The 26,370-nt window shown below is 34.9% G+C and overlaps 1 protein-coding gene across 1 annotated transcript in view; it reads left to right on the top strand.

Annotated features, from left to right (window-relative positions):
- The window catches only part of ARID2 (AT rich interactive domain 2 (ARID, RFX-like)), a 107,181-nt gene that overhangs the window by 55,703 nt on the left and 25,108 nt on the right, over positions 1-26,370 (top strand). The window contains exons 4-14 of the mRNA XM_010574075.1: positions 6,441-6,574; positions 7,460-7,678; positions 10,445-10,512; positions 19,372-19,438; positions 19,523-19,773; positions 20,383-20,479; positions 20,560-20,769; positions 21,173-21,340; positions 22,605-22,680; positions 25,323-25,457; positions 25,920-26,119. Of these exons, the coding sequence (XP_010572377.1) occupies positions 6,441-6,574; positions 7,460-7,678; positions 10,445-10,512; positions 19,372-19,438; positions 19,523-19,773; positions 20,383-20,479; positions 20,560-20,769; positions 21,173-21,340; positions 22,605-22,680; positions 25,323-25,457; positions 25,920-26,119 (1,625 nt within the window). The remainder of the gene's footprint in view (positions 1-6,440; positions 6,575-7,459; positions 7,679-10,444; positions 10,513-19,371; positions 19,439-19,522; positions 19,774-20,382; positions 20,480-20,559; positions 20,770-21,172; positions 21,341-22,604; positions 22,681-25,322; positions 25,458-25,919; positions 26,120-26,370) is intronic.

A 26,370-nucleotide genomic window follows, 5' to 3' on the forward strand; every position in this document is an offset into this window, starting at 1 on the left:
AACAAAATGACTTATTGAAGTTCTGTCACAGGAACAGAATGTGTAATATTGTCAGTTTGATTTTCAAAGGGGTATTATCTTTTGATTTCCAACTCAAGGGATCCTTAAAGGAAGCAAGTTTTCAGGAAGCATTGAAATCACTTGCCATTCAAAAAGTAGCCAGACTTCACATGTCTCTGGTTGCCCATGTATTTTCCCGTATTTCAGTACTTTGCATATCCTGTAGTTCTAGCTATTCACCAGGTATGTGTGTGTTTGGGGTTTTTTTGTTTGCTTGTTTGTTTGTTTGGAGTTTTTGTTGTTGTTGTGTTGGTGTTTAGGTTTTGTTTGTTTGGGGTTTTTTCTTTCATTTTTTGGTTTTGTGGTTGTTTTTTTTCCTGGGGGTGATGTTCCGTGGTTTTTTGTTTGTTTGTTTGGCTGGTTTTTCTTTAATTCAGCCTTTCAGAATAGAGGTGCGATCCAAGCTGAAAGGAGGGAGTGGATGTAAATTGCCACTGGGTTTCATTGCATTTCAGTTTCTTGAATATTTTGGATCGTGTGTGCACTGGGCTATCACCAGTTCAAGATGCCATGCTAACAGTGTGGAGTGCCTTTCAATATTAGTACAGAAGGCAGTTTTCCTCATTACTCCATTCTCACCAAGGCTTCAGCATAGTACTTAGTTTTTTTCCTCAGATGTCTTTGAAACTTTTATATCCTGTATACATTGCTTGTTTTATTAGTAGTTTTGTTCTGGTCCTTCATTTAGTTAGTTGCTTTAGTTCTTTTTTGTACATATTAGCTGCATCTTTCTCTTTCGGGGCCTAATCATTCAGTTGGCATTGAAATTAAAAGAGAAGATTGGAAGATTGAGACCTGTATTGTTGATGTATACCGCCTGTGACTTTGTTAAATTAAGGAAGCATTCTGAATTCCTAAAAACCTTTTTCTGTGATCAAAGTATGCATTTCTAGTTTATAGCTACAGATCTAAGTTGTTTTGAAGCATGAGATTCGCCTTTTGTAACTATCTGATTATGAGCTTTTGCACAACTGTTTTTCAGTAATAGAAAAGCTCCGTTTTATTATTCTTAAATTTCTTGTATCTTTAGAGGAAGACCTGTCTTTATGATAACTATTCTGCTGTTTGCATAGTAGCTGTATGCCAGACTGGTAAGATTAGAATTTAAGACTAGTAAAGCTCATTTACAAGCTAATTTACAAAGCTCCTTCTCGACACTAAAATTCCAGGTCATGCATTCTCTCTGCAGGAAACAAAAGGAGCGTTTGGAGGATTGAGGTCTGTACAACTGTCTGTAAACAGTCAGTGCTTATGTAGCATAAAGGAATCATAGTAAAGCAGTTTAATATGATCTGGTTATTATGGTTGAAATTCAGTAATACAGTGCTGTTAAACTTGATAGAAATAGTGAAGCGTCCTCCCTCTAAACGAGCAGTATCTTAACAGTATCTTAAAAGTAATAAGTGTATGTGTTAGAGGTGTAGAAGGTCTTTCTATTTGCTATGGTTTTTTTTTTTCTTTTGTTTGTTTTGTTTGTTTTTTCCCTCAGCAAAACTTGGGGTGAAATAGGAAAGAGGGAGTGCTCTTTGAAGAGGTGGAACTTCGGTAAATTGAATAACAACAAAAAACCTGAGAATTTGAGAAAGTAAAGTTGGTATTTTCTTTGGCATAGGGAAAGATTAGATCATCACTTAAGGTTGATTTGAATACTGGTTTCCTATGAAATATTTAGTAAGACATTTGTGAGAGCTTTGTGAGAGTTGTCAACACTGAAAAAGATTACAACTGTTGTAATTTGCAAAGGTCTTTGAATTCATACATAAAATTTTTCTTCCCTCCCGCCCGCATTTTCTTAATCAAACCAAGTGGAAAACAATGTAATTGTTGGGGTTTAGAGAGGGAAGAAGGAAAGTAGATTTTGAAATTTCAGGGTTTCTGTGTTTGGCAGAACTGTTTTAAAATATTTTAATAAAGTAGGTATTAACAGAGGATCACATCTAGGGTATTCATATTGTTCAGCTCTGCTGGGACATGGCTTTAATAAAAAGCATAAGGTTCAGTATTTGTATTTTAAAGTATGAAACAACATGGATTATTTTATGATACATAAGACTTTTTTTTAAAATGCTTAAATAGCTATTCGTTCTTGGTAGAATGGACAAGTTCAGAAAAAGATGGTAATAGATTTGCAAACTGTATTTTAGGTACTATGTGTATTTCTGTATAGGGATTTTTACTTTATCTTATAAATATTCTTGTGAAATCTTATATTCAGTAATGGAGGTGTTTTATGCTAAGCTTAAGCTTTGACTCAGACCAACAAATATGAGGAAAGTAGATCTAGCCACACCACTGCTGAAGTCCCATTAGACAAGCTAAGGCAGCATAGCTTCTGCCAGTGTAGAAATAGCACATGTGCATCATCATCTTGCCATCCTCAGCTGTGTACACCTGTGTTTCCCCTGCATCAGCTCTAGTATTCATCTGACCAGTATTCAGTTTGAAAAATCAGTGGAAAGCCAACCTGGAATCCTCTTTGTTTGCTAAATGAGCTCTCTGAAGAGTGAGAGACTGGATGGTCAGAAGTAGGGAAGGTCAAGCTGTCTGTCGTGGTTTAACCCCAGCCAGCAACTAAGCACCACGCAGCCGCTCACTCACTCCCCCCCCATCCAGTGGGATGGGGGAGAAAATCAGGAAAAGAAGTAAAACTCCTGGGTTGAGATAAGAACGATTTAATAGAACAGAAAAGAAGAGACTAATAATGATAATGATAACACTAATAAAATGACAACAGTAGTAATAAAAGGATTGAAATGTACAAATGATGCACAGGGCAATCGCTCACCACCCGCCGACCGACACCCAGCCAGTCCCCAAGCGGCGAATCCCTCCCCCCCCACACTTCCCAGTTCCTAAACTAGATGGGACGTCCATGGTATGGAATACACTGTTGGCCAGTTTGGGTCAGGTGCCCTGGCTGGGCATGAGAAGCTGAAAAATCCTTGACTGTAGTCTAAACACTACTGAGCAACAACTGAAAACATCAGTGTTATCAACATTCTTCACATACTGAACTCAAAACATAGCACTGTACCAGCTACTAGGAAGACAGCTAACTACATCCCAGATGAAACCAGGACACTGTCTCTGACCTACTCCTTTAGGTCTTGATCATAAATGCACATATTTAGGCTCTGTTTAAATAGGTTTGACTTACTTGATTAATCTGATTAATTGATTTGATTAATCTGATTCAGGACTTTGTGAAGGCCATATCTTTTCCTCAATTTCAACATCTTTTGATGATCTCATAGGAGTACAAAGCAAAGCATATGCTTGTGCCTGTGTAGGAAAGATCAGTTTTAGATTTTTAGGTTTCCTTGTCACTTCATATCAGAAGTTAGACTAGTTTTGTGAAATCATCTTTTCAACATTGACCACCTCAATTACAGTACAAACTCATTCAAACCACGATGACAGTGATGATGACAGATTCGGTGATTTACTGAACTGTTTGAAAGACAACAAACAAATGCTGGTAGCAGATAGAAGACTAGACTTTTGCAGTGAGTAGTAGTGTTTTTAACTGAAAGTATTTTAATTGTTCCCATGGTTCATTTTGCACCAGGGTAAATTGGAAGTATTGTGGCACTGCATACTACTAGACTTTCACACAGTTCAGGATCTTGCTCAACTGTGTTCTTTCTCAGTATTTTAGAAGCCACTACTAAGTTTCTTTTAAAATATCAATCACTAATGCGTACAGGTGGGAATTTAGCCTGACAGACTACATAAGCCACTGGTATTTTTTCAGTCTGTAGTCACTACAATATTTTCTGGGTTCAGAATCGTCAGAATAAGGAAGAGATGCTGGTCAGTACATAGGTGTACATAGTTCAAAACAGTGAGTCTTAAATAAATGCTTCTGCCACTGGAAGAATAAAATACTTTCTAGATTATTTAAACCCATGGATTTCTAGCTTTCACAATTGGAGATGAGTGTTTTATTCCAGTAAACCTTGTTTTTAAGCTGTGTTAGGCTATCTGCACGGCTATTTTGAGAAACCAGTACAGATATGCTTTAGAATGCGTGGAGTCATGGGATGCATAAGACCGCATGGTACATTATTCACTAGGCATTCATTTTTTGACTATACACTTGGATGTTTGGCTGTGTTACTACAGCCTCGTGCTTTTTAAAATCTTTTTATGAGTTATATTCCACAGTGTCTGTATTTGTTTTTTAAATTGCTTACCCCCCTACTATATTTAATATTATTCTCCCATGCAGAGCTTGAGCATGGTTCTGAAGTGAGCTCTAACAAGCTCTCCAGTGTGGACACCCCCCCCTAAAAAAACCCTGTACTTGTGTTATTTTTTTTTTTTTAAAGTTATCCTAAAATGTTTAAGAAGTTCTCAAGTAAATGCTAATACAGAAAATGGAAATGGTCACATCTTATCTTTTTGTGTGTGTGTGATTGCCATATTCAGCAAGGTAATGTTCATTTATGGAGTGCTTAACAATTCATTGATATTGGAAGGAAATTATTTAAAAAAAATAAAGCTTGAATAGCTGAAAGCAGATAATAAAGCAGAATAAAGCTATGGTATTACTTCCCTGATATAATGCAAGAAGGAAATAAAAGAATAAAACAGTTGTATAAATACTTAGGTCAGGTTCTCTAAATGACCATTTCAATGCAACAAAAAATAAATTCTTTAGAAGGGAGGTGCACTGTTCTATTTTTAGGGTTGTATTTGGTTTTGATCTTTGGATATAAGATGTAAGGTAAAGGAAAGAAATAGGATAAAAGGCTAAGGAAAATGTAGTGGAAGAGAAAAATTAGGATTTAGATTTAAAAACCTGTGGGTAGGACAGTGAGGTATGAGTTTTAAAAAGTTATAAACAATTTTATAAGATTTTACTTTTTTGCAGATTTTAAATTGGAATCTAATTTGCATAAATGAGGATTTTTAGTTTAAAGATAAAAACCAACCATATTTAAATGTAATTTTTAGTCTGTTAAAATCCCTAAACGCAAATGATAGTGCAGGGAAGATTTTTGCTGACTCCTTAATTCAGTCAAGAGTCTACGTAATAAGGAGGGCACTATAGCAGTGGTTCACATAACATATTACAGTACTTTGAATATCCTAAGTGCTAGTCAGACACAAATCATAGTTGTATGTGATACAGTACACCATGATATGCCTTATTAACTCTGAAATTTTTTCCTTTCTTCTGGAATGTACCATTTTCTTAAAAAAAAAAAAAGTATTTGCTAACATTTTAAAGGTATGGTTATGTCACTGATACCTCATTTCATGAAAAAATTACTAATTTAATGCATGTGAAATATTCACCAGAGGTCAATGAGAATACTGGCTTTTTAGAATCTTTCTGATTCACCATGAGTTAATGACTTCAGTGTCTACTGACAAAAATTATACCAAAAGCTTGTATTTTTTTCTCATATATTAAATACTTTTAGCATCTACAAAGAGTAAGATAAGTGTTTTAAGTGATTTCCCGATTATACAATGTTTTTATTATGATTTAATGGACTTGAATGGTCAGTTTTCAGCACAACAAAAGTTTGTAAATTTAGGTAGCTTTGTGATCTTGACATAATTTCATGAAGGGTTTTGCAGCTACATATCAGTGTGAAGTCAAGGCTACAGTCGGCCTTTTAAGTTGACTTTATATATTGGACTGCAGAAAGTTCTGAAGGTTTTTAATGCTAAATTAGCTGTTAATTGATATAATTAATTTACCAAGCTGTTTGACTGTTTACTTTTGGTATATATAACTTTTGTGCTTGCAGTCCATTCTGTGTACAGTATATCAGCATTTTTTTTTCTTAAGGGGTTCAGAGGTATTTCCAATAATCATTAGCTACAGCCATGGCTCAGAACTTCTGATCCTGAATTGTTGCCCTCAGTATCCCTGAATTCTCTTACTCGCGTGTAATTGCTAGGGCTTGGTATACTGTTTCTTTTTAGGTCAGGCAAAAAGAAATAAGTGTTTTTCTGGACTTGACCTCAGTATGTGTATTAGTAATGCATAGAGTAATTTTTATGATGCTTCTACCTGCAGAGTTGGATGGCAAAAGCAAAAACTGATTTTGGTAAAATGGGCTTGGTCACAAGAGGGCTCAACAGATTGCAATTTAGCTAGGGATTGTTGTTGAGAAATGTGAAGAAATTTAATATCTAAATCCATAATTCCACATAACTGCATTTTCTGTATCACCTAGTGTCAGTGTGACTCATATTTATGTTTTATACCACTTTGACTATTGTATCCAGTAAATCTCCATGTTTGTATAGTTTATTTTCTTTGGCAGTTCAGCTCTTGGGGGATGAAGGATTTAGTTGTACTACATATATTCAAAACCCTTTTTTTTTCTTTTATTTTCTTTTTTTTTTCTAAATTTCAGTTATCTAGAAAAGTATGAAAAAGTCCATCATTTTGGGGAGGAGGATGATGAGGTACAACCAGGCAATCCAAAGCCACAACTTCCTATTGGTGCAATTCCAACTTCCTATAACTACCAGCAACACAGTGTGTCAGGTAAATTTTTAAGGAAAAAGTGCTATTTTTTTCCATACATATACGTGTGTGTGTGTGTGTGTGTGTGTGTGTGTGTGTATTTCAACAGAGTACACATTTATTTATGTGTAGATAAATTTACAGTATTATTAAAACCATCAAATCTGTAGGTCATTCAAATTGCTAATTTAATAGACTCAAAAACCTTTCCACTGTTAACCAAAACTAAATAAGAAAAGCTATTTCTCTTCTTTACAAATGTTTCTCTTTCTAATTAGCAGAGCTAAGTAGTTGTCTTGAAAAAACATACCTTGAAAATTTGCAGATTGTGTTTCTGTCACATCAGTCATTTCTCTACAGAGCCAAATACCTGAATTGAGTGTACGATTAATTAAGCTTTAAAATCTGCAGGATAAAGCACACACGTAAGGAGCCAGAATCAACACCATTGTAATTTAGAGAACAAAGTATCAATCTTGAACCAATAAACAAATCGGAAGCTGGTGGACTCTGTGGAATGGATGTGTAATTCGTTGTGTAGAAAGCGACTCCAAATTGTATTACAATTCTATACTGCTTTAATTAAAGTTTGCATTTTCAAAGCTTTTGTTTGGGAGAACATACTGCAGTATTGCATTCTGGAGATGAGGAAGGAATTAATATCTAACTAGAAAGGTACACAGCTAAGTAGAAAGTGTTCAGCATTTTGGCCAAAGACTAATGGAAAAAAATAAACTGAATACTGTAAAAACTTGTTAAACCCCAAAATACCTTATTACTAAACTTTTAAAAAAGTTATAATTCGTAATAATATTGCTTAATGTATCATCTGAATATTAATTAGTTTAGCTGTGAAAATGTTGGTTTATGTTTGGTTTGTTTTTTTTTTTTTTTTTTTTTATTTAGATTACCTTCGTCAAAGCTATGGGCTGTCTATGGACTTAAACTCACCAAATGACTATAATAAATTGGTGCTTTCACTGTTATCTGGACTCCCAAATGAAGTGGACTTTGCAATTAATGTATGTACTCTTCTTTCAAATGAAAGCAAACATGTTATGCAGCTTGAAAAGGACCCTAAAATCATCACTTTACTGCTTGCAAATGCTGGGGTGTTTGATGACAGTAAGTATATAACAACATTTTTGCAACAGAAAGAGTCAATAGCTGTTGTAGCATCTTTCACAACTGTTGATAATGAAAATGTTTATAATTTATTGCACTGTAGTGTACTTACATCTAGTTTTTCTTTTTACCTTGTCCACAGTTAGTTTTTATCAGACATCACAAATGCCTTTTAAGTTAGGTAATTTAAAACAGTGTTGTTTAACAGTTTAGTAAAATGTAAGAATTAGTTCTTCAGTGATAAATTGTTCAAGATGCTGAAACTTACAGCATAGAATCTCCATCTGCTTGTACTGTATTACTGCTTTCTTCTGAATTCATAGGACCATGCTGAGTTTTCATAATTCTTTTCTAGTAGCAGTCACAAATTTAAAAATTAAAAAAAGGCAGTCTGAAAACAGTGACCCACTAAGATTTTTATCCTGATACTTCACTACACATTCAAGTGTAGTGAAATTCAGAATACAAAACTCAAGGGATAAAAATCTTAATCTGAGTTTCAGAATTACTTAATGTGTTAGCACATAAATTTTAAAAGAGAGACTCTTCCACCAAAATACTTCAGTATGTGAAATAAATTCTTCTGACTTGTTCAGTGTGACCTCCATGGCAAATTGTTCCTTGTTAATTTCTTGTTTGTTTTTCTGTCAAGAAGAGGGGAAAAAAATAAGTTAACCCAAACCATCCTAAAATCATAACAGCATAGCTCCTGTCTCATGGTGGTGAGGATGAAGTATTTACTGATTTTTATGTACTGATTTTTTTATATACTGAATTTCAGAAATTACCACCATAAGAAACTGCCCAAATGAGCTTTTTCAGCTAAGTATATTTAAGTCTGCTAGTACAGATGATCATATCTGTTTGGGTATAAATCTACGTTGCATGTGTAAGCACAAACATAGTATGGTATGTCAGAGATTCTGCTTTAAAATTCTGGGGAAGAATCATTCTTAGACATTGTATACTGTTTGGTGGGGTTTTTTAATCATTAGCATTTCTCTATAATGATTTGTAGCGCCCCCCCCCGCACAATATTTCATTAGCGTTCTCCAGCTTTTCTCTTAAGTTTTTGATTTGTATCCATGCCCTTCAGGTATGGTTAGATCTTGGTCATTTAGTGTCTGCATCTAGCCCAGTCATAAGAACTTTCAAAGAAAAATACTTGAAAGGAAGCTAAAGGGAAAACTTAGTCCTGCATGTTCGTGATTCCAGGATGCTTGCTCTCTAGATTTTTGCTTTTACCATCACTCCCCTGTTCTTTTGATGGAACTTCTATGGATGTAGGCATTTATGAATAATGTAATAAAGTTTTGAATTGCCTTTTTTTTTTTTTTTTTTTTGATATTGCAAAGGTAGAGAGTATTTTCTTGAGTGCTTAACTTGGACTCTGAGCACAAGCTTGTTCCATAGCTGGTGTGTGGAATTAGTACTTATTATTTTGAAAAATATTTGAGGTAAAGCCAAGAGGAATGACGAGCATGTAGTGAGCTTGGTCTTTTCATTCTCTGCAGAAAATTTCATTTTTATCTTACCTGATTACATCTTCCGGATAAATCTAGGGAGTGTCCTAGCGGCATTAGGAGGACTAATTGGGACAAACTGGGGAAAGAAAGGGCATGTGTGTTTACTTATTTTTGAAGCATGAAACTTCAATTTGAAATACTTCATGTTTTTTTATTATAAATAATGAAGGTAAATCTGTCAGGTTTGGTGATTAAATGAGATTTATAATTAGCAAATTCAGGTGGTATGAAAATACTGTCACAATAATTTCAGGTGTAAATAAATGATAGCTGATTAACTTTATTTAATGTGGGTTTTAGATTTGGCTTGTCTATAATTAAGGTTTTATCATTGTTAGTATTTATAATGCAGTATTTCTAGGTAACAAGAAAAATACATCTTCAGCTTCCCCCCTGCCCCCCCTAAAGTTTGTGATGACAATTACAATTGCAGGTGATGGGGCAGCCCCAGGGGTTTGGGGGTGTATATATAGTATCTTCAATTTGGAGTGCTGCATAAGCCTTGGTTTGGATTCTATGAGTTGAAAGCTGATATGGTCTTGGAATTGAGATTTGTAGCATTTTGCTCAAAACAATAAAACATAATGAACCAAAATGTTTAAGTGTAACTTAAACGTGATTAGTTCATTACAGAACTACTGTAAGGTAGAGTTTATTTTTGGACTGACGCAGTCTTTGAGTTAGATTGACTGAGTCTTTGCTGCTTTCAAGGAGTGATGATTAGAAAGTTTGTGGTAGTGGCTCCACCAAACACCCAAGAACATCCATTACGCTTTCTGGTTAAATATTGACTTTGAATTGAGTGCTGTCAAAATCTCAGTGCTACTGTTATGTTTTTTAGAAGACATTAGTGGGAATTTGTTTAATCACTGAAGTAGTGTTTACAGCTTACACAGTGCACATAGAAAACAGTTGTTGATGTGAAGTTGAAAACTGAGCAGTCATCTTGTCTTCTGGAAAAGAGCTATGGAAAAGTTTCCCATGTGTTTTTTAAAGGGTTCACAAACTAGTCTATTCTTTATGGACTACTTATTCTCAATTTAAACTGTAAAACTGCAGTAGCAGTTAATTAAATGACTACAGAAATTTCAGTTGGTTTATGCAGGATTTTTTTTAATGAAGAGGAAACACTGGAAGAATCTGTAGTGTTGTTGAATCTTTATTTAGTTTATGGTTTAGTAAAAAGTCAAACAATGTTCATTTTTAAAATTTTACTAAATTCTGCTTTTTGTGCTTAAAGCTTTAGGATCATTTTCTGCTGTATTTGGAGAAGAATGGAAGGAGAAAACTGATAGAGATTTTGTTAAGGTAATTTAAAAATTATTAAAATAATTTTGAACTGCATATGGTGGGTATCAAATCCTTTAAAAAGATAGAAAGTTATAAGATATACTAGCATATATCTTTAGAATTACTCTCAACTTTATTCCTTTGATTTAAATGTAATAGGACACTAAATCACAGTTGTTATAAAATGTTTGGATAAGCAGGAAGAAATGTATTAAGACAAAACAGGTGTAGGCAAATGAATAAAGAGGTTCTGTGTTTCTTTTTGTAAGAAAGCTAATACATGTGAGGAAAAGGAATACTGGCCAACAAATTTATCAAAAAAAAAAAATGTGCTTCCTTTTTTTTTTTTTTTTTTTTTTAACTACCATGATCAGTAAAGAAACATTCTGGATTATGAAAATTAAGTCATAACATTAGAAGCATAGGACAAATCTAAGTAAGTGAGCAATGTTGCAAGTTTGTTTCAGTTCACCTGTTTTTGCACAAGGCTTTTTTATCTTTCCACTAGAGGGCATGATCTACTGTACAAGTAATGAAATGAGATAAAAATATAACTAAAGTTTCTTCATATAAATGCTTCCTCTTTATTCTAGGTGAGCATTTTGAGGTGAACGAGAGCATGAAATATATTATAGCTGAGAGATGTTTGACATTTCAGCATATTTGCTATGATACACAATGTCCTTAAATTGCATTTCAGGTGATGATTTATGTGGCTAAAATAGAAGAAAGCTAGATTAAAATATATTTTGATAACTTGTGCTTTTTATTAAGTAAAAATGCGAAGAGATAAACTGCTGAGTTCCTCATGAACTCATAGCTGGGTTTCTGCTCAATTTCTTAATCGTCTCATACACTGAAATGTTTTACCAGTATTATAGAGAAATATTTTTCAGGAGTCTTTCCCATTTCTCTTTTGTTTTATTCTTATGTAACTCAATTTTGGGACAGGTTGGACCGTAGTAGTGTTAGTTAAATGATAAGTATTGCTGAAATGTCAGTGAATAGATTCCCTAACCAAAATTTCCTAGGTAAAATTAAGAACAAGAAAGGTAAGCTCTCATATTTGTTAGTATACGAACTTGAAAATGTGGTTCAAATGTGCTGAAAATAAGTGTACAAAATAACGCTTCATAATCTTTGTTTCCTTTTTCCATTGAAAAATATGTCCAGAGGGTACTGTAGGTTGTTGTTTGGTTTGGTTTTGTTTGTTTGTTTTTTGGTTTTTTTTTTTTTTTAAGCACTTAGCACTTCTGTGTTGACTTCACCCTAAACTGTCACAGACTGTTCTTGATCTAGAACAGCAACAAGTGCCATGTCTAGATCTGTAAACACTTAAAATTACACGGAATTCTAATTTATTATATGTTCATTAATTATATAAACTTAAGTAATTGTGATAGATAAGGACAGATGGTTCTGATAAATGTTTTTAACGAAGTGTTAAGTGGAACCACTGTAACTGCAATAAGGTTTGCTAATAAGAAACTTGGATGCTCTCCAAGATCTATTTTTGAACATTACAATATGTATCGTACCACTCTGTAGTGAAATAACTAATGAAAGCATGACAGAAACTAACACCAGATCTAAAAATATCTTTAATGCCAAGAATCCAGATTTTTCAGAACATCTTACTTCAAGCATTTGTTTTACCCTACTACTGGAAGTAATTTATTTTGTATTGCAGCTGTGGCTGTGTCAAAAACAGAAATCGGGGGAAGCATTATGGGACTTCATGACATAGGAGAGAGAGAGAGATGGTTAGCAGGGTAGAGACTGTGTATCTGTTTTTTTAAATTTGCTTTTACATCTTTAAGATTAATAGTATGGCTATTGAACGTGTGTACCTCCTTTCACTGTTCACATTATCTTTTTAAAAATTCTTCTTTATTTGGATTTTTTAAATTTTGCTGCCAGTTGTTTGTGTCTTGATTTTGTAAGGTTATCATTCCAGTTTCTCTACTATAATGGCAACAGATTAGAAATTTGTGTAAAGGTGAAAATGGAAAAGAGTTTTTAAGTGGGAGAGGAAAAATGCAGAATTATGAATTAAAGCATAGTGACGGCATGAACACACGAATGTTAGAGATTCATAGAAAGTATGGTGGGGAAAGCAGTTTCTTAAATACATGAATTCTAAACTAACAGGAACTGAATTGATAGAAATTTTGTTTAGTTTGTAAATGTTATCCTCAGAACGTAGTGGATTTTGCACTGTTACCCTTGGACTGTAGTTGGAGTTTTGGGGTTGGGGGGGGAGGGAGAAATACTAGAAATCTTGAAGCTGTTCTGAAAATGATTTTTAGGGTTAAATTCCGTATTCATAGAGAAATGATAAACTTGGATTCTTGGCAACTGAATGTCAGTTTCAATGTTGGTATGTCAGTTTTATAAAAAAAAAAAAGAATTGAACTGCTAGTCTTTGTTACTGAAAATAGGTTTTCAAATGCACTGAAACAAATATAAATGATCTATGAGATATGTTCAGAATATTTGACATTTCATCTATATAACTACTCTTATTAACTTTTTTCCAAGCTCTTCTTTCTGCTTCTTGAAATATATGAACATAAACTTGGAACTTTGCATTTTATAGAGCTGTTTAGTTTCTGTATTTTAGTGTCTTTATACAGACATTGGGGGTAACTTTAGAATTATGTATGTATACTAAAATGTTTTGTGGAAGTTTTTAATGTTTGCTTAAAATAAGCTTGATTTAATTTTTAGTCTCTTAATAATATTAGTATTTTAAAATTATTTTTCAGTAAAGAAAAATGACCATTTGTTTTTCTTCATTATTTTTCTCTTCATTCTACTATATGTTTGCACACTAGGAGTGGTACAGCATCACTGTTAGGATTTCTCCCACCCTTAAATATGTACACAGTAACTGTTGGTTGTTTGATATTCAGTCAGCTCTTGAGTTCTGTATTAGTTTATCATAAAGAATTGTCAATTGTTTCAGCACCAATACTTTGATTTTATATTCTGCTGTTCTCTAATTTTTACTTAAAATCATTCTACTTTACGTATGCAGTATTGTGATTTTTTTCGGAACAGTCTACTAGTTTGGTAACATCATACTCACAAGCAAAGGAGCTTGCCTGTTTAGTTGTGTCCTCCAGCATCACTACTGTTCCAGTTGAAGGTGATGATGAAAACCAATGCGTTTTCTTGATACTAAACTCTGACGGAATCAATTATCTTTTTAAAAATTTTTTCCCTTCCCCCCAATTCTTACTGCATTATAAAAAACTGGAGAATTTGTAATTTCCATTATCTTAATCTGCAGCACTGCGTATTTTCTCACTTTCTACAGTGCTTCCCTCTAAACTGAATCAAATGTATTTACTTGTCAGTGAATCTGTTCCCTTAATTGTCAGAATTTGAATATCATTTTAGTTGAACCTGCTGTTATCCCTTATAGCTATGTTAATTTGTTGCTTTCTCCCCTCTTGATTTTTCCTGGTGCTCTCAATAAGCTTAAATCTCTAGTTGGTTGGAACGGCTGCGTGTCCTTACTTAAGGACTGGAACAACTGGCATTTAGCCAGTTATCTTATATCTCTTCTTGTTTTGTTTTGTCATTCCCATCCCCAAGCTCTGATGACATCCTGCTCAGATATTTTCTCATCTATTCTGGAAGCTTTCCCATTTTTAACTGTTTAATTTTGCTTTGAATTTCCTCACGTTAACAAGGTTCACTTGTGAGTATAGTTTTGTCTTTCAAGAGTGACTTGTTTATATAGCATGCTTATGAACAGATAGATTTAAGTGTTTTTCCAGGTATTTGTCTCCTGTCTCCAGCAGCTACCCACTATCTGATACAGTATATGAATGATTGCATTATATTTTTTCATGCACCATTCATTTCTGTTTACTTCAATTTAAGCATTTGGATTTCATGTTCTTGGACTTCTTAAGGCCTCCTCTAGCTGTAGAGTTCCAAAATCCATGCTTAAGCAGTTTTTGTGCTTTCTTTATTGCTTTGCATAAAGCTTTATTGCTCTGGTTTACTTTTTTGTGTGTGAAATTCTTATTTTGTGTCCCAACTCTTTTTTTCTTTGTATAAGTAATAATAATTTTCTTTACTGTACATTTATTTTTTGAATTTTTCTCAGATAGTGTGTAGAGAGAGATCCTTATGCATTTACATGCTTGAAATACTTTTCAAACGTCACCTTTCTTGTCTATCACAGTGATGTGTCAAGCTAACTTGACTCCAGTTGCTGTCATATTTTTCTTGGACAATAAGTAGTCATAATCATTGTTACGTTATATGATTTGTGGACTCAAATGTCCATTGTTTTTATGGCCAATAATTTGGTTAATCCGATTTCCAGAGAATTCTGTATAATCTTGTGCATCTTTTTCCAAAGGAACTTGGCTACTGACAGTAATCGTATTGTGCATGTGAATAAAGTTCTTTACCTTTGTCCATTATCTCTTAGCATCTGCATGTCATGTAGTCAAACACTGTTTGTTTGTTTCCAAGTTTTAGCTTTATATTCCTATTACCAGTGTGTTACCATGATCTAAAATATGTATATAGGAATAACTATTGATGAAGAGCTTCACTTTTTCATTGTTTTTTGTTAATTTCTGTTGATATGTAGTATCGGATTGCAGCTGTTCATAGTTTAAAGCAGGGAATAAACTGCTTGTGATGCTAAATTGATTTTTTTTCTTGCCTCTGTGATAAAAGTATATTTTTCAAAGGAATGCCCAGAAAGCTTGACTTAACTCATCTTTTTCCACTTTTGCCTTTCCTTTGGGCAAACAAACATTTTGTCATGTTTTGCCCTTTGTTGTCTTGTAACAGATAGGTTGCGAACATTGTATATAGGTTATTTAATTCTATTTTCCACCTCATCATTCTCTGCCCACGCCCATCCTTTTCGGGGATCTTTCCTGCTTAGGCAGGAAACAAATGTTGAGTGGGCTGAGAGCAATCAAACCGGTCTGCTTAAATGCAAAAAAGGAGGTGCTTCAGACCAACTCTTCCCTTGTAAAGAAAAGGAATAGAGGCTGCAGATTCATTCCGAACTTAAGAAGTCTGAACGCCTTTAGTCAGAAGTACAAGGTGGAGATCATTTTAGGTAATCCTAGTGCTGTGGAAGAACAACTAGGTGGGTTTTTTTGATCATATACTGGCAGGACACATGATTCCAGTGTGAAGATTTGTCTAAGACATAAAAGCATCTGTATTTCACCAGAATCACAGAGGATAACTTTCAGAACAAAGTGCAATTCTTCTTTTATTGGTGGTTTTTCCCTACTAAGTTGTAAGGGATTTTGTAATTCCAGTTAAAGAATGGAAAGTACAATTTACCTTCCTGAAAGTCTTATCAAGGACTTTTTTTTTCTTTTTTTTTTTTTCCCCCCCTTTTTCTTTCTTTCTTTCTGAAGAGGACTTCAGTGTCCTGAGATCTGCTTTGGGTTTCTTGAAGTCCTCTGAATGAAAGATGCAGAGTTTGTAGTCACTATTGACTCTGCATTATTATTTATATGGGGGTCAGCTGAAATTTGTTTGCCATAGCATCTCTCAAAAAAACCCACATTTTTTTAAATGTTGGGACAACTTGATTTTATGCCTGATAATTTGATTGAGACTTTGTGATTGTCATAGGCCAGGCTGACTGCACTTTTTAAATTCCTTACATGACTGTACATGTAGTGCACGGGAGTATTGCTTCAAGCTGTTTGTCATTCCCTGAACAGAATAGCAACTTTTCTGAGGGAGATAGTCAACTCTCCTATGTAATGGTGCCTGCTAGAAGATAGCTTGTTGGCATCAAATGGAAAGTTGTCCTGCCTTCTAAATAATTAGAGACAGATGCCTCTTTCCTTGGCTAGGAACTCACCTTGGCTATCTATGGTAAAGCTTTCGGGTGTTTTGGAGCTCGGGATAGTGATACATGCATTATCAGGCTTCCATCTGTACATTCGTTGTTGCAACACGCTTGTCAACAGCTGAGGTCCTGGGAAATCCTGACCCATCTGTAGTTAGCAGCCTATCTCTAAAACAGGTACATTAAATGCCACATATAATAGTTTGTGTCTTAGCTGCTTGGATTTCTGAACACGTTACTTACTGATAAGCTGTTCAGGTTACTGCTTGTTGAATGGAGAATGTAAGATAATATTTCTGAGGTTTTTGGTGATACTATCTTTTGGATAATATTTTGGAGTTCCTTGGTGATATCGCTGAAGCTTTTGCAGAATGTTTGAAGTTTTAAAACCTGCGAAGTGCTCACAGGAAGCCTGGTTTGCTACTGTAGTAGGCATTTCATGGTTGCTAAACACCCATGACACATGCTGGCTTTAGGAATGCAAACCTACAGTTTTGAGCAAGCAAAAGACTCTGGGACACTTCTGCAGGTAAAGCAGTGTTCTTGGTGAGCATTATCACCCACGCGGCTTCTGTATGTAGAAGTAAACACTCAAGAGAGAAAAAATACTTATTTTTTTAAATTGTTCTTTTTGAAGTTGTATTGTCTGCATATTCATGTCCTATCCTGCAGATTCTCTTCCTTAGAACTTTAAGAGCCTTTCCAGATCTCTAGGACTCAGAGGAACTGAGGCTGTGGGGGACACACATTATTCTGGTGTGCTTCATGTAGGTAACAGGCCTTGTGCATATGTTCTAGGTAATCCTGAGGCAAAAATTCTCTAGTTGAAGTGGTTAGCATCTTACGCTCACAGCATGACTGTATAATGAAACAATTTGAAGAATGACAGTTATGTGTAACTCAACTTTATTTGGTGCCGTGGTGTATCTCTCGTTTTAACTAACAAACAGGAGCCATGTTCTGTTCTTCTCTGAAAAAGATAATCTCGCCTGACTCGACAACTAGCACTGTTTGACAGACTGCTTCTTTAGGAAGGGGAGACTTTCTCAGTTGTTCAAGCAACTAGCGTGGATCTGTTTATTCTGTGAGTTTTAGGTGACATGTACAGTTTTCCAACAATGTATTCCTGTCTTCATCTTTATCCATAGCACTTGGAGGCTTTATCCTTAGCAGTGTCTGTAGTGTCTTAATCTGAAAAAAACTTAAATCCTAATTTTCCATCCCTTTGAGAATCCATCCAGGATGATTTGCCTTCCAGACAGAAAAATTTGCTCCTTTATGACTTTATATTGCCAGAGGTTTTAAAATGTTTCATTTTGGACTATAGACTTAAGTATTAAGCGGTGAAAAGTGGATTATTGGAAGTTCAGCTAGCAAAATGTGATGATGCTGTTTTAACATGTGACAGCAGTTTTAACATTGTATTGTGATTGAGTCCAGCCTCTTCCAAAGAGATTCAGGTTGAAGTTTAAGACTTTAAGTATCTCTGTTCAACATTCACTTTTTTAAAATCCTTAACTGATTAAACAACTAATCTTTAAAAAGTTTCTGAGGTTTTTCTTCTAAGTAGCAGTGAAATGTGAAGGCTTACTGTGTTCATTGCTTTTCCAAAAGTAAACGTCCTAAAGGAAAGTGTGTACTGGCTGGTATATTTCCAGACAATATATTTCTGTGTGCTTTTTAAAATAATGACTGAAGCCTCTTCCTTAAACAGTCTCTTTCTCTAAAAGTAAAGGTGGCTCAAAATGAAGTACTTTCTGCAAATTTCACCTGCATACCTTGTCTTCTGTGGCTGTTGATGATAGTCTCACTATTAATTAGAAAAATCTGTTTGTCACAAACAGTAAGATGTTGGACTTTTATCTGGCTGTTCTTGTCTTTGCTAAAATGAGGTAATAATCCTTTCTGTGCAAGTAATCCTCTTTACTAAACAGCACTTGGATGTCATTTAGCAGCATTGCAGTGGAGAATAAAATTCTTTTCTTTCCAATTTAGAAAATCTGTAGTATTGTATTTTTCAAGAAAATAGTAGTGTCAGGCTTGGTATGAATGCTGTAATTTAGTAATTACATTTGCATAGCCAAATTTCTCCTGCTGTTCAGCTGGTTGTACTTCCCATCCTTCCCTTTTTATCCAGATTTATTTGTGGTTTTATTCTGTGATCATAGCCAAAAGAGGAGCTGTACTTCATTAGTGAGTCAAAGGAATGTGTAAATTTTTATTAGTCAAAGGAATGTTTGTTTTTTGTTATAATACACACATTAGAATGTATATATCATTATATTTTTAAATGAATATACATCACAATGTGTATTTTTATTAGCTTGCAAACTTTAATCCCTTGATTAATTCTTGAATTTCAACAGGACTAGCAACATAACAACCATTTACAGATCAGGCCATGTATTTGCAAAGTAATTTGAATTCCAGTCTGCTGAAACATTCTGTTTTGCTTATATTTATAAAGGTTTTCAGTGGTGGTGGTTGTTGCTTCTCTCTTTTAATTGTTTTATGATGATGTGGAAAACATAGCAGAAGCTTTAAAAAGTCTTTCCAGGTAGAAATCTGACTGTTGCACTAATAGCAGAGTCTAAGATCTACTGAAACTGAGGGGAGTCAACATATTCTGCTTTAGGAGTTCACTATTTGTAGAAGGTGAAGGAGGATGAACTGTACTTTTTTTTCCACTTATAATTGCTGTATTTCTAATTGTTCATGGAAAACTGTCCATATAATTTCAGTATATGCTTCAGCAGAGTACTTCTGTGGTAGTGTTGGCTGATCATGAATGTGTACTTCTAGTGCTTGAAGGGAAGAGTTGTCGTAATGTAAAGTACTGAGCATCTTGCATATCGTCCCATGAGTGACAAATGTGGTTACTATTAGATGAATCAAGGTACTAGGAAATTTTAAAAGAACAATTATTTTAATATTTTTCAATATTTTAATGTAATGGAAATAAAAAATATTTAAGTAAATATAATCCCCATAGAAATTAAGTCTAGTTTTAATTCTTTCTTCAGTTTTGGAAGGATATTGTTGAAGATATTGAAGTTCGTGATCTAATTTCTGACAGAAGCAAATCTCAAGGTGAGACTTCGTGACTAATCTTAATACATATATGTTGGTAAATATAGCAAAGGAAGGACTAAAATTTATTTGTTTACTTTGTAGATATTCCATCAGAAGAATGGATCTGGGAATCCTTATTTCATCCACCTCGCAAATTGGGCATTAATGATATTGAAGGGCAGCGGGTACTTCAGATCGCAGTGATTTTACGTAATCTTTCTTTTGAAGAGGGAAATGTTAAACTTTTGGCAGCTAATCGTACTTGTCTTCGGTTCCTGCTACTGTCTGCTCATAGTCACTTTATTTCTCTACGGCAGTTGGGGCTTGACACGCTGGGAAATATTGCAGCAGAGGTAATGTGCTTCAAAACAGAACAATTAAAATATAATTTGATAAAAGCATTACTTTAGTGTTAATTAAATGAATTACTTTTTTCCTTGATCATTGGATGAAGCAGGAAATAAATTATTCTCTGAATTTGTAAATAGCAATTTGAAAACAAGTATTCAGAGCCAAAACAAAAATACAGACTGTACGTGTCAGTTTGCTAACATAGAATCACATGAAGAAGACTGATTGTATAGGGAGATACAAGATATTCGTAGTGCAGAATTTTCAGTTTAGTTTCTCAGTGAGAAGAAAGGTATTTAGGAAAATTCTGCAGACCGTACGCTAGCTTCTTCACTTTAGTCATAATGTCAAAATAGTACATTTGAGAAAGGGGGTGGTATTAGTGTAAATTAGACTGCTACTTCAGAGCAGAAAGGGAGGAAGGGGCTCAAAATAAAAGGGGCTACAGTAGAAAGCTCACAGGGTTCTGGTTTTCTGAACACAAATGTCATTTATATGTGCTGCATTTAAACACTTTTAAATCTTATATTTTAATATGCAATTTTAAGGATTTGAGCCATTAGCACTATATGGATAGTGTTAGTCATATGGGTTTTTTTCTTTCTCATCAGCTTCTTTTGGATCCTGTTGATTTCAAAACTACTCATCTAATGTTTCACACTGTTACAAAATGCCTCATGTCAAGGGATAGATTTTTAAAAATGAGAGGTAAGATCTCTAGCTATTCTTGTTGTTGTATTAGAATTGTAATTATTGCTGTTTAAAACTATTTTGTATTTGTTCTTCAGGCATGGAAATCTTGGCAAATCTCTGTAAGGCTGAGGATAATGGTGTTTTAATTTGTGAATATGTGGATCAAGAATCCTATAAAGAGATCATATGTCATCTCACACTACCAGATGTGCTGCTTGTAATCTCAGCACTTGAGGTGCTATACATGCTCACAGAAATGGGAGAAGTGGCTTGCTCAAAGATTGCTAAAGTAGAGAAGAGCATAGGTAAGGGAGAAGCAAAATCTGTTACTTTTATGTAGGAAAAAAGACTTAAGAATATATCATGTTCAGTGGTTAAAAAGATGGCTTCCTTGTGTGTGTATGCAGCTTAGGGATGGATATTAGAATAGGAAGTTTTTACTAAAATATATTCTTTATGTCCTCAAGAAATTGATGATGCTAATAACTCGGGAAGCTAAACCTTCTGAAGTGTTTGGGTTTTTTCTTGTTTGTTTTTTTTTTTCTAAATGCCATGAAGTGGCGGGGAGGGAATAAAAAAATTCTGCAGAAGCATGCAGAGGTTTGTTTTGTTTCAACACGTGGCATTTTTAAAGCAAATCAATATGTCCCAGCAGCGTTCATTTGTCTTGTCCTAATGTCGTTGTTGGTTTTACATTCAATACTTTAGATACATTAGTATGTCTGGTTTCTATGGACATCCAGATGTTTGGACCTGATGCACTTACTGCTGTAAAACTCATTGAACATCAGTGCATTAGCCAGCAAGGAGTACCTGATGTCAGACCACAAGTAATGGATCACGGTTCTTCACAGGCCCATGCAACAGGTGTCCCAGGTTCGTATCACTGCAAGAGAACATACTCTTCTACAAAATTTCCTATATGGCATGTGTGATTTTTGTCTTCTGTAGGTTTCTGATTAATTTACATAAATAAGTATAGCATTATGCATAACATATGGTATCTTTTTCAGACACTTGTTCACAAAGCAAATAAAAAGTTGTTAGACAAAACTGTTGTGAAACAAGCTTTAAAAGAATATTTTTCAGTTGCTAATCCAAAAATTTACTGAGCGTTATGTACACTCCTTATTTTAACTTGTTCAGTGGAAAGAAAAAGTATCCGTTCTAGATTGTTCCCACAATTTGCAGAGAATTAGAGGTCCATTTTATATTGTGTTTTACACAGAATATTATTGGGCAGTAACATATAGTATTTGATAGAATTGCAGAGATGATAGACACACAGAATCATGCCTCTATTGAAGCTGCTAAACAGCTTATTATGATGTGAACCAGATTTTAACTATTGTTTAAAGCTTGGAAAGTGTTTTCTTAATTGTAAACTAAATTTTAATTATTATTAATTTTTTCAGTTTTATTTTGGGATTAAATACTGGCACTTTGGAAATTGATGGCACAGCTACTTATTATTGGTCAGGGGGAATAGCATGTACTTCATTCTGTCCTTACTAATAAAAGCACATAGCAGTACACCACACGTGCACACAAGATGGAACATAGCTGTTTGTGCGGGGAAAAAATGGAGAAAGAACCATTACGACAGACACTGGCTTGCATGGCTAAGTGTACTGTTTCTGGAACGGGTGCAGATACCACAGTGAAAGTGACTGGAAAAGAATGCGACTAAGGGGATGAACAAGAGTGAATAGAAGGAACCAATGTGACATTGCAACGAAATTCTTTATATTTGCTTCAGCTTAAGAATTGGAAAAATAATTGCTGTGTATTTGTGCCTGTTCTGGTGGAGTACTGTGCCACTCTTAAATCAAGCTCAGTACTCTAAAGTACTGAGATCATGGATCATGATTGTTAATCTGGAAGCTGTTGTTCACTAAGTGCTTATGTTGTGATTGCACTTTAGTGGTGGCTCTGGCTTTAGCATGTCCTGCTTCACTTTGGTAAATTGTGGTGGAAATCTGTAGTCTGCTTAGTGCACCTTTGTGACTTGCCTTAGCTGGATACATCCTTGCTTACAAACACAGGAGAGACTGTACTGCTGAAAGTCATGAAGTGCTTCATTCAGGAGAACAAAAATAGTTTCAGCAAATTGTTTTTTTCTTTCTCTCACTCTCCATAGCCTCTAGGACAGCACCACATGTTGCTCCACCACCAGGAATAGTAGAAATAGACAGCGAGAAATTTGCATGTCAGTGGTAAGTGTATAGTTGTATTCAAATACTTTAATGAAGAAGAAAAACAAAGAAAAATGCCTGTATTCATGTGTCACAGAATTTTCTAGCTTGCTTCTACTTGCTGTTAGACTCATTTTTCTGAAAAGTATAAACCAAAACCATTCTGTCATTGCTTTGAAGAAGTATGAAAGAAAAAACTCAACCAGAATATTCATCGTCAACAATTGATACTTGAAATTAGTTGTTTTCTCTTTTCCAATAGTTAAATTCTATTCTATTCTATTTAAATTATAAAATCAAGATCAGAGTTAAAAATCAAATTATTTCTTAAATTGTCAAGCAGCATTATCTGTTTCATGAGTGTTTTCATCTGGTAATGTGTTGCTATATTACTGTACCAATATAAAAGTAATTATCAGATTAGGAAACTAGGCCCTGCAAAACTCTCGTGTGATCATTGTGAAGCTCGAGCAAGTTAAGGAAGATCAAAGCCTTTTCCATCCAGATTCTCCTGCTTTCAACTAATATTGTTGTTGTCAGATATTTAGAGAAAAAACTATTCTACCTGTGGTTCTCAAGTGGACTGAGGGTGATCTTTCTGAACTATTTGACTTATGTACATCTACTCACATTCTAAATGTTTGTATGAATCAGTTCGTGGTGGACCCTTCCAGCTCTGCTGCTTCACAACTTGCATGTTCATCTGTTGTCTTCCTGATCAGACAAGGGCTTTCAAGATAAAGTGGGTAGAAGTTGTCAAAGCTTAGTGCTTTAGGTCATAATTTAGTTTTACTTATGCTTGCAGCAAAGCTGTGATTGTATGGGGGAAATGTAGATTCTTGTTGGTCAACTGACATTGTTCCCATGCTTCTGTTTGCACACTGCAAAGTATTATTACTGTGCGCTGCTGAAAGACTGAGAAATTTCACATTTAGGCATTTAAACAGGGATACCTGGAGCTGGACTCGCCACAGCTCAATTTAGTGATCTGCAAGTTGGTCCCAAAACTAGTTTTCTAGGCTGCCTTTTTAATTAATGCAGTGGGAGATACCCCAAATAGTAAAATAAATTGCCTTCACCTGCCTAGTTTCTGATGAGATTACAAATTACCTTCTGGTGCCACCTTCTCTCTATTGATTATAGAGAGCACTAGACATCTAGCTTTCAGTAGTAAAGTTGTAGGCAAGGTGAATTTTGCACTCTGTATAAAATATAAAATAGACGTTTCAACTGCTAAAATAAGTATGAGTAGGTATCATGCTGCAACTGTGTAATACCATGAATAGATTATTAGCCAGGTTAGCCTGAGTAGGAGTCCTTGTAAGGTAAGTGCATGTGACAGTAAAGTGCTAATCACAGATCCCATTTCACCATTATAAGTCTGGAGTATCTTCAGTTTGCTGGTACAAGTGATAGTGTGTCAGCCTAATATGACATACCCAACTGGATAGTCATTTGTCTGATATGCCAAATTTAATTAATACCTAGACTTTCTGTTACACAGTGTGATCTCAATTTTTGTAATAATGAAATTGTAACTCAACTGCAGGAGAAATGGCATTATACTTGCTCTTTACTGGTTATGAGAGAACACAATTTGAAGAATGCAATCATTTGCTTTTTCTCTTTTGAAGCATTTAGTTATATTGAACATGTAGGACTCTGCAAAGGAGAATGCAGTGTAGTTTTCCAGAGTGTTAGCACCATATAGTAAACGTTGACAATTTAAAAATATTTTTATTCTGTCTGAGCCTATATTCTGGTACTGGTATTTGTACATTACGTGAGAGTTGTTACTTATCTCCGTTTGCTGCTGGGGATGAACCGTTCCCATGTCTGTGGGTTGGAATAATGGATCCGGAAGAAATAAAATCAAACTGATAGAAAATGCTTCCTTCTCTCACAGCTTCCTGGTTGGGGTTGGATGGTCTGTGTGCTTGCGGAGAGTCTGTAGCAGATACAAATACTTTCTTTCTCTGGAAATTGAATGTTAGGCAGAACAGGTTGTTCCAGGATTTTATTGATGTCTATGTAATGTGGGACTCCAGGAATGAGAGAGTGTGTGTGCACGCGCACGTGCTCTCTTAGAATCCCAGTCCCCTCTCTCCTGCCTTCCCACCTCTATAAGAATGAGTGTTGAGATTGTTACTCTGTCTCTGGTTTTACTGGTATTTTAAAGTAAGACTGCATTAGCAGATCAGTTAACAAAATCTTGGTTTTGATACAAATGTTGACTTCTGATAGAAATTTCTGATGAAGAATTAGCTAGCATTCAGTCCGTCTTTTGCTAAAGCAGAATCATTAAGAAATAAGAATAGAGCTGTGGGGAGGAGGTGTCACCAAACAATGCATTCTTTTTTGGTTTTGTTTCTGAATATACAATAAAAAAGGCATACATAGAGACTATTTTGCATATTACGTATGTAAATAAGATGTGGGCTAAAAATTGACGGCGTATGTTAGGGGTCCTGTGTGTTGAATCATAAGCAGTGAGAAGGACAAAGTATGGAACAGACATTTGACAAGACAATATACTAAAATGCTATTTTCCATGTTGTTATCAGGTCTCAGAAGTCTCTGTGTTACAGACAGAAGTGTTTTAACAACCCTTTTAAAAGTACTCTCTCTATATTTTGCTTCATAGTGTATTTTTTCATCCTCAGGTTGAATGCCCATTTTGAGGTGAATCTTGATTGCTCAGTCTCTCGAGCAGAAATGTACTCGGAATACCTCTCTACCTGTAGTAAATTAGCTCGAGGTGGAATCCTAACATCAACTGGATTTTATAAATGTCTGCGGTAAGACAAAAATTCATGCAACAACAAAGCAATTGTATGTGCTCAGTACTAACCTGTAGCTTTAGACTTCTTTGAGAAAGATTTACCAAGTTAAGTTTGAAAGACGTCCAGTTTGCAAATTTTAATTGAAACAAATGTTTAGAGTTTGTTTAATTTTATTTTATTCTATTTCAGGATCATTGATAGGGTTCCTTCTCTGCTTATAGTCCTTTTTATTCTTTCCAAAGTAGTTTTTGGAGGTATTGTAGTTTTCACTTAGCTTGTAGGAGATCTTGGCCAGCCATTTGGTGGACCTGCTAGTCCTCAATGATGAATACTCAGATGCTATTGGAGAATCCTGCTGTATTGCAAAGATGCAGGCATTAGTGCAGTTACTCTGCACACAAGAGCAGTTAGTTAAAAACATTGTAAGAGGGTTGAGTTATTGTGTTCATTAACATAAATTTACGTTGTGTTTGGCAGAACTGTCTTTCCAAATCATACAGTGAAGAGAGTAGAAGATCCAAGTAACAATGGTCAAGCACATATACATGTGGTAGGAGTAAAAAGGAGAGCTATACCACTTCCCATTCAGATGTACTATCAGCAGCAACCAACTTCGTCTACCCCAGTTGTCCGGGTTGATTCAATTCCTGATGTGTCTTCGTCTCCTTCGCCAGCAGGTTTTTAAATTAATTAAATATCAAGTATTTTGCATTGATTCTGAAATGACAGAGACAAAAGTTTCTGAAAATAGTTTGAAAGTGTTGGAAGTCAGGGCCACATGTTTTGATTGATTTTTTTCAATAATGTTAGGAATAGTATTGCAGTATGTACTTGCATGCCATTCTAGTATTTGATGTGTAACCCATAAACTTGCCAGTCAGCAGACAAGCCATTGTTGCTGCATCATTAATTCAGATGCAGCATAGCT

This window comes from Haliaeetus leucocephalus, unplaced genomic scaffold (assembly GCF_000737465.1).
Source record: "Haliaeetus leucocephalus isolate CR32 unplaced genomic scaffold, Haliaeetus_leucocephalus-4.0 Scaffold406, whole genome shotgun sequence".
In the NCBI taxonomy this organism is placed as follows: Eukaryota; Metazoa; Chordata; class Aves; order Accipitriformes; family Accipitridae; genus Haliaeetus; species Haliaeetus leucocephalus.